The following is a 12,490-nucleotide window of genomic DNA, read 5'->3' on the forward strand; positions in this document are numbered from 1 at the left end:
ATCTTATATTTATTATGTCACATTTTAAATATTTTGTTTCATAAAACAATAAAAAAATTACTACACTGACATGTTTAACTTCGGAAGATTTATTGCAAATTAGTAAATATTTGAAAGTTCATTTATGCTGAATTCCTGAGCAGTAATTCAGATTGTCATGGAGCGGCACCAATATTATCCAAAGTATCAAAGTATTCCTCACTATCTTCATTGTGTAACCTTTGGTGTTCGATCTGTCTGTGATTTCTTTCGGAATGCGTAGCTAAACTGTCATCGGGAAGTGAAATGATATCTTGAAAAGAACTTCTATTATCTGCTTCAGCTATTGATGAATCGTTTGTTGAGGAAGCCTCAGAACTAGCATCCTCACTTTCGTCGTCATTGTTTCTTATAATCCATGGTGTATTATTTCCTAAAAAGAACTCATTCTCGTCAGAGTTCCCAGATTGACAAGTGAATAAAATCAAATATAGAATGTACGATAGCGAAGTTGGTACTTCAGTTCAGAACGTACCCCACCCGTCTCCTTGACTATAAAAATATGCCCATTCATTGCTGTTGTCTTGGTTATTATCTGGAAAGTTATTACGGAGAATCCTTAACAGCCATCCTGGAAAAACATTACCATCAGGTTGAGCTGCAACGAGAGCTCGCGTTAAAATTTTAGTGTTAATTATTAGCAGGTAAAATTTGCTATGAAATGATTTATTGCACCATAAGTAATAGGCTGCTGAGATGTGTGTGATAATGTGTCATTATTCACTGCTTGTCCATCAATCATACATTAATCCCTGGTGATTTATGAGTCACTATTCTCTGGTTCTTCCTAAACAAGCCGTGAATAAACTTCCAGACTTTTATGGCCGACCGACGGTGAGCAAATATTAAGAAATAGAGAAAACCAATCAATTATACAATATACATACAATTTCGTAGAACTAGAAAAGTTCTTTGAAAAAGTGTGCGAAGCTATATATCAAAAATTTTCGAGAATGAACCACAAGAGGCCTATTGACTGACATGAAATGAGTTTATAAACAAATTGAGGTGAACTTCGGCATTCAATGCCCCTTACACCATATTTTTAACGAATCTTTCGCAAGATATGGCAAATTTAGGCAAGAGAGAGTAGATCAAAACAAAACCAGAGACAACCAGTCTCTGATCAACAGTAGATTTTTAAGTTCAAAACAAACACTTTTTTCCTTCACCATTTTTTCCGAATCGGCTCGGTTTGAAAGATATAGGGTGTTAAAAAACCATAAAAAAATGTTATTATTAGTTCTATCTCACAAACAACAACAAAAAAATTTATTTCGGGATATAGTTTATCATTTATTTGGTGAATCTTTTTCGAACACAAGATATCACTCACGTCTTCTGTACGTACTTTAAAAATACAAAAAATTCAAAGAACACAACTCTTGAAGCTAAGTTGGACGTTATCTAATGAATATTTGAACATTTAGTATAATAAAAGTATACTTCATATTTTCTCGTATAATGCGCCGTTGTCGAGTAATTTAATGTTCAAAAATTAAAAAGTATGTGTGAAATTTGAAAAACTGTTTGAAATATCCACAGATGTGTAGTATCACAGATTTAGCTAGTTATTATGAAGATAATTTTATTTTTCCAAGGGTGGCACAGCTCATTATGAAAACTTAAAATGGCTATTTCTTTTTATCAGGTTCGAAAAAAGTGTTTCTTTTGACCTCAAGAATCTACCGTTAAAATATTTGTACGAGTCAAAGATTCACCCTGTATATGCAAAATACAGTGTATACATTAGCGTTTTTCAATAATAATACAATAGACGCGATTTTTCAACATCTTAACGTAGATCAAGCAGTTTAGAAACTAAAACATATGCATATATTGCTTCTATCATTTCGATTTTACAGAAAGATTATTGCAACAATACTTTGTTTGTTGACGTCCCTTTTGTCTTGTCCATATTTTCTTCGGGTAAGCGCATTGTCGTTTATCTGCTGTTGCCATCCAAGTCCACTGAAAAATCAGTAATATTCATTTTGAATTTTGAAATCTCACCAGCTTAAACAGTTTTTTATTAAAGAACAGACAGAGCTATTTTGGACTCATTGCTTCGAAACAAATAAGTCTCCATCAGTGGAATCAAGTTGAATGTTGCTGTGTTACTTCCATCAATGAACGTAAAAAAAAGAGTTGAATCTTTCGTATCTTATTATTTCTCCTTTATTTATATGACTTATGCGACTATAAACGTTTATAGTTTTTCACTAGTTTAATCAGTTTCTGTTAATTCTGTGGAATCTCGAAGAAGAGAGCCAACACTAAATTCTTCTGCAGTGAAATACCACCATTTTTGCCACATCTTATATGATATCTTCGTGGTATGCGATTCTGAAGATGGTATTGAACCATCACCATCGCGCTATCTTGTATATTTGAGGTATATTCCGTAGACTCTTGCAAAAGAGGATGAATTGGAGATGGAAATGACTGACACGGCTTATATTTACGAGTATTCGAAACATCAGAAGCCTTACCTGAGTCGTCTTCATTCAAAGGCCGCATGCCCAAGAATACCACGTTATTTGCTGGAGCACCGACTGAAATGGTCTGGACGCTGCCGAAACCATCTAGCAAAGGCGATATATCGAAATCTTCCAAAAGATCAACACGTGAATTCGGATCGTAGAGTGCTTCTCTACTGGTCACCGAATTGTTAGTGTCGAAACCCTTCTTCCTCACGTCAACAACAGTATCTTGCGAAGTATCATTACTTCCCGAGCTACCGCTGCCATCTTGATCCGTCGAAGAGGAGGGAAGATCCATGATCTGAAAGTTCGAACTGGAGGACGTGCTAGACTCTGGTGTTTGCACAACTGGGTCGTCAATGTGATCAGCTATCAGCTTGCTGGACTCTTTGATATCGAGCTTGTTCAGCGTGTTCTCTAGAAGGCAATTTGCAATAGATTTAATATGGCCCAACGCATCATCCTCGCTATCTGACAGTGGCTTTCTACTCTTTCGTTTCGTGCTCTTCGAAGCCGTGGTTCTTTCCCTGAAAGTCTTTCGCGGAGACCTCCTACTGGTGATTTTGAATTGCGTCCTCATTATCTGGCTGAAGAACGTTTTACTCAAAGGATACGGCCTCGATTGGTTCCTGTTGTTCAGGCAGTCTAATTCGTTCACCTTATTGGGATCCGGAAGGGGTCTGTTCACGGTCTTCTGATCTTTCAGCAGGGTTTCGGTGCTGAACAAGGGTTCGAACTTACAATCGCTCAATATGACCGCCTTCAGCTGTTTCCTCAGCGTCGATTCTTTCAGGCTCATACAACTTCCTATCACTTTGTCGGTAGCATCCTTGGCTACAGGCTGTGACGTGCCAGTGATGGATATAGTTTTACCTAATCCCGACTCAACCAGTCCTTTCGCATGCTTTTTGTTACCGTCCATTTTCTTTGTACTCTTTGGGATTCTCGAGATTCCCTTAGAACCTTCAAAAAAAAAGTTTTTACCCAACAGTTCGAACTCTTGAGATCTGAACAAAGTAGACTGTCGGTTGAAAATGTGTTTCTCTCTCGGTTCTGAGCATTCGGGTTGAGATATTCTGTAAGATTTTGAACCAATTGACAATTTTGAGGCCTTTTTTTATTCCCCTTGCTGAAATTTGTCTGAATCAATCTTGGGATGGTCGAGATCAGAGTTATTATGGGTCTCTCCACAGAATTCTTCAAAGATAAAAGCAATATTGACATCACCACCGATACATCACTGAATTACACGACTTCCACCACAAAAACTTTTATAAACCACTTCACACGTATGAAGGAAAAATTACCTCAATATCAACCGAATCTGAAGAAGCCGAAGTTGCCGAGAATCATCTAGACTAGATACCCACAGTGAAAATGATTATTTGAGAAGGATCCCATAGTCAGATAGGGAGGTTTATTTGATCTACTATGTTCAGATTCATACAAACAAGATTCAGACTCACTTGAAGAGTGCATTACAGGCTCCTTTCTTTCGTGATTTGTTAAGCTAAAAGAAATAGACTTCAGTCATCTTTCGTTCCATATGTGGTCTTTTCAGTACGATGAAACGGCGTCGAGATGTCTGATCTTGAATATTTGAGGAGAAATATGCTCGCTGAAATATGTGAAAAGTTTTTTTTACTGAAATTTTTGTAGCTTTCGTTATTTATGAAATGATCTGACTTCAAATGTCATTCTGACTGAAGTAGAAATTTCGGCGAAAATATATTGCAGATGTTAGGTACCTTAGATTGAAATCGGCTGTTAGTGTAATGTAATATTTGCACCCAACCATAATCGGGATTTTTCAGTGAGTTGATTTGAATACTACTGATAATTTACCAACTTTTGCTGATGAATGTTAAGCTAATATTTTCTGGACAAAGTTTATAACGAATTATCCGGTAATCATCGCTACAAATTTAAAATTATTTGAAAAATTCCATATAATATAAAATAAAAATAATTTTTTTTTTTTTGAGTTTTTGAGTTAGCAACTTTGCGTGTTTTCATTGAAAACGGTGGCTTCAATCAGCGGCGTGCAGGCAGCAAAATCGATGCAAATGTTGAAAAGAAAGTGTGCTAGGTCGCTGCTGGGGCTTTTTCTGACTATTTCTTTTATTGTTCGTTGGCTGTTGCCTTTTTTCGTATTAAGAATAGTATTGAAGTAAAATATTGAAACTATTATTGTAATGCACCGTGTATAACTACTTTATATTTTTTAGTAGATTGTTTTCGAGTGAAACAAACAAATAGAAAAAAAAAAACGAGAAAAAACAAGAACAAGAAGGCAAACAAGCCTTATATTTCACTACCAAAGCTCCTTATTTGAGGCGGTTTATTTTCAGGAGATTTTTTTAGTCAATATTTTGAGTTACATTGAAATAAGAAAAATGAAATTTAACAAAAAATATATTTTTTCAACATTGTGATAACTAATAAGATATAGAAGACAATATTGAAGTATTCACTATTTGAGATTATAACAGTGTTTTATTTAGAACATAAAATAGGGTTAAGAGAATTGAGAAGAGCATCTCAAGGCTCATCACCATATCTCTGACCTCCATTTACCTCTTATGCTTTGAGTACTCAGACCCTTCATCACATTGTATCACTGGAAGTGAAGAAGTTACCATGTAACAACATAGAAATAACATACTGCGAATAGGAATTTTCAAAGCAAAACTTTTTACAACAATCATATATTAGGAGGTATTTCCCAGACTATACAGGGTCTTTCACATAAAGTGTCCACTGGAAGTGACTAGTTGAAGGGATGAGATTTTTTACTGGAAATTTGTGGATCATAATAGGTTTGTTCGTAGAGTAGTTTAGCACAAATTCTGGTAAAACCGGGAATACCACTTTGGTTGTAGAGATCCTGTTCATTCATTAGGCTTGTTCGTAGAGTGGTTCACAACGGTTGTGAACTGTACAGAGCAAGCGCAAATGGATTTTCGCCACCCTAAAATGGAATTGCGCTTGCTCTGTACAGTTCACAACCGTTGTGAACCACTCTACGAACAAGCCTAATGAATGAACAGGATCTCTACAACCAAAGTGGTATTCCCGGTTTTACCAGAATTTGTGCTAAACTTTGATACCCAATATTTTCATACATTTTTGGCATCTCCACAAAATTTCAACTACGTTTTATTTGAACTTTCCCATTACCAAACTTCAAGGTTCATCATCATCTCAAAATATAGGGTGGTAAAACCGGAAGTACCAGAGGAGCGATAATAATTTAATTGGACAACGGGTACCAGCTATCCATCACAAATTGAAAAAAAAATGTCATTTGGTTCTCAAGATTCTTCTAGTGGACTCTTTGCGTGAAACACCCTGTATAACCGCAAGAAAGAAATTAAAAAGTTACCTTGTCAATCACCCTTTGGGGCTGTTGCGGTATCGTCGTCCCAGTCAGAAAGGGGCGTTTCTGGAGACAACCTTTGGTTTTCATCTTCATAAGAGTGGGTTTCTGAGTCGGTTGAAGGAGTTTGGGGTCTTTGATATAACACACAGGGTGCCCAATCATCATTGCCTTCTCCATTACAATTCTTCACCAGGCAATTTTTTATTTTATATCCATGAAGAATCAGAACATCTCTAATTATAGAAATTTCTAATAGAAATTATTGAAATTTGTATGGTATTTGTATACATAAACCAAACATGCCAAATACACTACAGAAATTAAGTAATACAAAAGATTGAGTTGGCTCTGAGTAATCACTCATATTTTCAAAATGTTTCAAATGTTTTTAATCAAGCCTCTCAACATGGGCTGATTCTGGACCAGTAACCCTGCGTGGCATTTGAGGTTATGTCAAGCAAAATGGACCAAGACCATATTTGTTATACACCATACACATGTATGAAAAATGTATAACAAAAAGAGCACTAAATATATCAATTACCATTAGGTCAACACAATAGGTTTCTCATGATTACTAATATTTTTTCTTGTGCGCTTTTCCCAGGTTATGTGAAAAATGAAGAGCTCACTTACTTGATTTCCTCCTCTGTAATATTCTGTCCCTCATAAGTCCTAGTAATTGAATACAATGGTATTTCATCCACACCATCTTCATTTGTATATTGAAAGAAACCGTTATAGATTTTATACTTAAGAGATTCCAAAATATGCTCTTCTTTGGTTTTCTTATCATTTCGCTTGTGCGGATATACAGCTTTCTCTAGTAATCTGTAGAATTCATTTCCGTTAGTACACTGGAATTCTTTAGATTTTGTCAAGTATGTACAAATGCCGTGAGCTTGTAGGGGATTACAATCTGAGCATTGATCACCATTTTTCCTTAACTTTGCACCTTCACAAAAACAAGGTGAGGTGTCATAAGGAAACCCAATCATATCCGTCCTTATGAATAAAGCCAACTGAGAACAGTAGCCAAGATCAGAGGTCCCTCTTGGGCCCCTTCCAACACCAAAAAATGATACTTTGTATTGGGGAAATCGTAATGTGATGTTTGAAGCCCTAGAAATTAATTAATATTTGAAATCATGAGAATTACAAAATCTGTAGTTCCAAAATTTTGGGACTAAACCGAAATAAGACTACAAAAGCCCCTATTCATACTAACCACGACTGAAACTGCTCCCTTGTCCATTCAAATTTGTGATCTGGATGACGAAATTTATGAAAATTTGGTAGAGCTACATTGAAATCCGCATTAGGAGTTGTGAAAATAACAATCTTGGGTTTGATAGTGTTAAATATAACGTAGGGTACTGCATCTAATGTGTCAGGAAACAAATGTTCAATTCTGAAAATGAAGAAACAATTTCAGCAGGACATTTTTGGATATTTTTCCTTTGAATTCGAATATATATAGCTCACATTTCAATTCCTACAACAGCATCTGAATTTAGTATTCTCCAATCTGGATCTGAAATACTTCCCTCAAATACTTTTACTTCTAGAGGATTAGCTCTTTCATTCATGTGATCATACAATAAAGGCCTAATAAAAAACAGCCTCTGCTCCAACAAATATTCGTCAATGTCTATGAAGTTAATTTGTTTTATACTTGGAGTATTTTTCAAAAATGGAAAAAATTTGTAACCCGCACAACCATACTCTGTTACTGAAGAGATTTGGTCTCTCCACTTCGAATGAGTGAGCAATTCATGAACAATCGTATATCTCTGTTTGGCAACGTTTGGTATGAAAACTAAGTTTTGTTTGTCTTTGATATAATGCGACCATGAAGAATCCGCAATCTTGATATCTTCCATATTCCCAGAATTTAAATTTCCATGTAATCTAGTTGACTTTTGTTGATGAAAAATATGAGCACGGGTTCAGTACTAAACACATTTTTAGTTCACTTTCCTATTTCAGGAGAACCCTCTTTGTCTATGGAGAACCCAGAGAAAAGGTTGTCTCTGCCAGAGCCAATTCGAATTCCCTTGGAGTTAAAACATTCATTTCATCTCTCTTATCTACTAGAAAATAAGAATGAGTTCCTTTGCAAATTGTACACCTTAGTAATTATGGAAATTGGAATTGATTCTCGTTTTAAATGAAGATGATCTGTACTTTTCATGAAAATGAAATGAACCAAGAGAACTTAACTATATGGTTGTATTATAATTTATAATAATAAACAAAAACCAATGAGGAATCTTAGCAAAAACATCCAGTTTTGAGGTTAAGAATTTTTCATCCCTAACCTAATCCAGAAAAAAAAAATATCCAGCAGGGCTTTTTTCAAATGTTATAATATTTATTTCATGTTTATAACTTTCATTGAATATCAATAAACAGATCAGGTATAGAAAAAAGTCCTTCTCGGCGATTCGTAATTGGAAAAAGAGGAAAATGTTGACTAGGTCGCGGAGGTATACAGGGTGAGCCCAAAGATTTTACACAATAATAGTAATATCTTTCGGTGAGCCTTCGACTTGTACGTATTTACTTATATTAGGTCAAAAAACACATTTTTTACCTTAACCATTTTTTCCAATTGGGCTCGGTTGAAAATCCATTATCTAGTACCAATCGGAAAAAGTAAGGGAAAAAAATTATTCTTTTGACTTAAAAAATGTGTACAAGTCGGTAACTCATCCTCAATATACAAATTATCGATTTGTGTACAGCAAGAACCAGATAGTAAAAATCATTTTATAACTTTTCATAGGTCAGAAAAAATTCACAAATTTCAGAAGATCAATCATGGAAATTTTAAAATTATTAATATGAACATTGAAATTTTTTCCATATCCACCCATTATAGATGAAGCTCTAGACTCCAGACGTTTTTGAAAATATAAATTTTATATTTTACACCCTCTTTTATCCATTAAACACCTACCTTTTTCTTTCGTGATCGATTTGAAGGCTTCATTATTAGAAATACTGAAGTGATCTATTGAGGGAGAAAACAATGTTAATGAAATGATGGAAGTTTTCATTTTAGACAACTTTATTATACTTGTAATAACATTTTCACTACAGCATTCAAATAAAAATGAAATTCTATATTGCCAGATCCCAATCATCCCTAAAGTTAGCCAAAAAATATAATTATTAGCTTTTCTTTTGAGAAAAAATTTGACCAGATCTTGAATCTTGAAACTAATTTCTATACTAAAACATCACAGTTTGTCCATATATTCATTCTTCATTGGATTATATATTCATATTGAATTGAGATTGATAACTCCATATTATCCCAAAAAAAAAAAATCGAAATTATTTGAGTAAGTCCGGTAGCTAAAAATAAATATAAAGAAGAAGTGCCAGTAAAAGTTAATGAATCATCCTTGTTCTTCCTGCAGTACCAAATTTCCGACTCGTCAGAGGATGATTCAGACGTCTATCTTCTTTTTGTACCAAAAACTCTACGCATCTTTTCCATTTACAAACATCTGATCCTATGTCATCACTCACGAAGCATTTTTTCACATTGTAACCATAGCGGATGAGAATGGATCTAGAATTTGATGAAATAGTTATGATTGATCATTCAGACCGCTACTGTGCTATGATTTATTTTTGCCAGGTTGGTTGTTTGCTAATTGAAAATTATACTTTCAAATTTTGAATCAAGGATGATTTTCCACTTACTCTGCTTCTTCTTCTGAAATGAGTACCCCAAGGTTGTAGGTACTGATAATCTTATGCAATGGTATGAAACAACAACCATCCGCAACAGGCGCCTGGTAACTTATGTTCTTCCTCATTATCTCTAACAATTTCTCTTCGTCAGTTCTATTGTCATCATCTATATACTGATAATCTGTTTTATAAATGTGTTTATAAAACCTCAAATCATTTTCTTTTATACAGGTGAATTTCTTTGAAGCAGTCATATAGGTGCAAATGCCCAAGGGTTTTTTGGGATTGCATTTTTCACAATTTTCTTCCTCATCTTGCGCCCCACAAGTACAGTTTGATGTTAATTGTTGATTTGAGTGATCTAAGATATCTTTTCTGACAAATAAAGCTAGTTGAGAACAACATCCAAGATGTTCAGTACCCTTCGGACCTTTGCCAACTCCCAAACACACAACATTATACTCAGGAAACCTCAACGTGATATTGGAACACCTAAAAGGTAGGAAATGAGAAAGTTTGAAACAGTTGTAACAGCTGTAACATCACCATCAGGTGAAAATGTAATCTGAATTTTGATTTTTGTGCTTCAAATAGAGGGATAGTAAAAAATTCAATTCAATTAATCAATATGTCTACGGAATTATACTACAACCAACACTCATACCATGATTGAAATTGCTCTCTTGTCCATTCAAATTTGTGATCAGGATGACGAAACTTCTTAAAATTTGGCAAAGCTACATTGAAGTCTGCATTAGGCGTGGTGAAAATAACAATCTTTGGTTTGATACTCTGGAATATCACATAAGGAACTGCCTCTAAAGTGTCTGGAAATAAATGTTCAATTCTGAAAGAAGAAAGGATTTCATGTGGGCAAATTATTATGAACTATATTTTGTCATAACACTCAAAAATCCATGAAAAAAAATGACTGTAAAGAAAAAGTTGACTTGACATAGGTCTACCTACATTTCAATTCCTATCACCACATCAGAATCCAGTACTCTCTCATCTGGATCCTCAATGCTACCTTCAAATACATTAACATGTAACGGATTGAATCTTCTATTCGAATAATGATAATCACAGATTTTCAGATTGCTTAGTTTTTCTTTCAAAACTATTTCATCGATATCTACAAAGTTTACTTTTCTGAGACTCAAAAAATGCTTGAAAAATTTCATTAACTTGAAATCACCACATCCATATTCAGTGATTTTCCTGACATGTTTTCTCCATCTCATGTTAATGAGGATGTCGAATACCCTTTGATATCTTTGGTAGTAAACACAAGGGTCGAATAACAAATTATTTGTGTCTTCATCATAGTATGAATATGAAAAATCTTCTACTTTTAATTTGTTGTCATCATTAAAGATTTCTTGAGAGGAGAGCTCTAATTTCTGGTAGGGAAAAAATCAATTGTTTATAAGTAGTACAGGAGATACCTCATTACAAAAACAAATATCAAGTCCAAATACTTTTCTCAATTGTAACATTATATTCGTATAAGTTGAATGAAAAGCAGAACATTCTTTGGCATGAAATATCGAAAACTCATTTATTGCTTTTAGTTGAATGTCGTTATTTTAGTAATTTAATGCTTATGCAAAGTAGGTTTGCGGTAAATTTTCTGTTGAACGTTACTGAATTGTAAAAGAATAATGTCACAACACAACACACCTGGTATTCCCCTGGATTACTCATGCTTCATATGTGATGAAGGCGACTCAGAAATATATTTGAAAATGCCTAAGGTCTAAATTTCGAAATGTTTCATAACTCTCCATAATAACAACAAAATAAAAAACAATAATATAGGAATATAGGTTAGGTATTTTTTTGATACAGAGAACTTTAAAGTTTAAAGAATCATTAAAAAGTTTACTGCAAAAATTAGTGAATTTCTTTGAGGGATAGTTTTTATTGGTAGGAACATCTTTCTTGATGACGGATAGACGATAGAGGGCAGCAATGAGCTTTTACTTAAATATTCGATAGTTTTTCATTGCGAACTGAACACAAACATTATTTTCTGAATGAAAACATCAGGAAAGTCATATTTTCATAATATATAATCTCACATACTTGTGAGAATGATTTAAATTTCTATTTCGCTTTCCTGAAAGAATGTGACATGGTGGGCCATCTGTAGTAGACTAGCTTCAACTAATTTCCCGCCTTTTCAGATTTATTTACTTCAGTTACGGAATCGAAAATATAATCAGCTTTATCAGGTCTGAACTGAAAAAGTAGATAACACCGCATCAATTCATAAAAAATAGATTTAATGCATTTCATGAAAACTTCGGTCAAATTTTTGTATACCGTGCTCTGGTGTCAAGATCAGATGTGTATGCACAACATACGTCAAAAGATTGTTTGCGAAGCTAGTGTCTGTTTTGCTGCTTGGTGGTCGCAGCTGTCAAACTGATTCAACAATTTTTTTTATATAATTAGAGTATTATATGAATTTCCGATTTGTGTGTTTCTATTAGTGCGGCTTTTGTAGTGTAACTGAGGGTGTGTTAATCTTGTGATTTGTGGTAATTTTTGTGGTAACCTGCTTTTTATGCGGGAATAATTCAGGGAGGTAAATAAATCTGTTTATTAACCTACTCTTGTTTTGGTTCTTTCGCTTTGATCTTCCTTATGACTTAAATTCATGATCAAGTTTGATGAGGAAATCATTGGATTGGATTTTCTCTATTTCAGTAGTTCCATTATTTCAGCTAGGCCAATATTTGGGGAATACCCACCTGTGCAAGAACAAAAATGAAAATATTGAACAATTTCACTATCTGGTTGTTGAAATTTCCTGAAGATGATGTTGAAACTGGAATTTCAGTAATACAGAAAAATAGCTCCAAAATATCTT

At 34.2% G+C, this 12,490-nt stretch overlaps 3 protein-coding genes across 4 annotated transcripts in view; 1 reads left to right on the forward strand and 2 right to left on the reverse strand.

The window, feature by feature from the left end:
- Positions 1 to 66: 66 nt before the first annotated feature.
- LOC123318372 lies at positions 67 to 8,232 on the reverse strand. Its single transcript, XM_044904981.1, has 7 exons — positions 7,390 to 8,232; positions 7,133 to 7,315; positions 6,541 to 7,026; positions 5,914 to 6,137; positions 2,532 to 3,485; positions 515 to 637; positions 67 to 412 (listed from the first exon to the last, which is right to left on the reverse strand). The coding sequence occupies exons 1-7, from the start codon at positions 7,785 to 7,787 to the stop codon at positions 156 to 158; spliced, it is 2,625 nt and encodes an 874-aa protein (XP_044760916.1). The 5' UTR covers positions 7,788 to 8,232; the 3' UTR covers positions 67 to 155.
- A 732-nt stretch (positions 8,233 to 8,964) lies between these two features.
- On the reverse strand, positions 8,965 to 11,425 carry LOC123319209 (small RNA 2'-O-methyltransferase-like). Its single transcript, XM_044906074.1, has 5 exons — positions 11,296 to 11,425; positions 10,582 to 11,015; positions 10,277 to 10,459; positions 9,622 to 10,104; positions 8,965 to 9,487 (listed from the first exon to the last, which is right to left on the reverse strand). Exons 1-5 carry the CDS (start codon positions 11,317 to 11,319, stop codon positions 9,304 to 9,306), a joined length of 1,308 nt encoding a protein of 435 aa, XP_044762009.1. The 5' UTR covers positions 11,320 to 11,425; the 3' UTR covers positions 8,965 to 9,303.
- Positions 11,426 to 11,956: 531 nt separating this feature from the next.
- The window catches only part of LOC123318709, a 50,493-nt gene continuing 49,959 nt past the window's right edge, over positions 11,957 to 12,490 (forward strand). Inside the window, exon 1 of one of the 2 annotated variants that reach the window (XM_044905409.1) lies at positions 11,957 to 12,205. The gene's annotated coding sequence lies outside the window, so the exon portion shown is untranslated. The remainder of the gene's footprint in view (positions 12,206 to 12,490) is intronic. The other variant, XM_044905410.1, reaches the window with a different exon arrangement.

Source organism: Coccinella septempunctata, chromosome 8, assembly GCF_907165205.1.
Source record: "Coccinella septempunctata chromosome 8, icCocSept1.1, whole genome shotgun sequence".
NCBI classification, from domain to species: Eukaryota; Metazoa; Arthropoda; class Insecta; order Coleoptera; family Coccinellidae; genus Coccinella; species Coccinella septempunctata.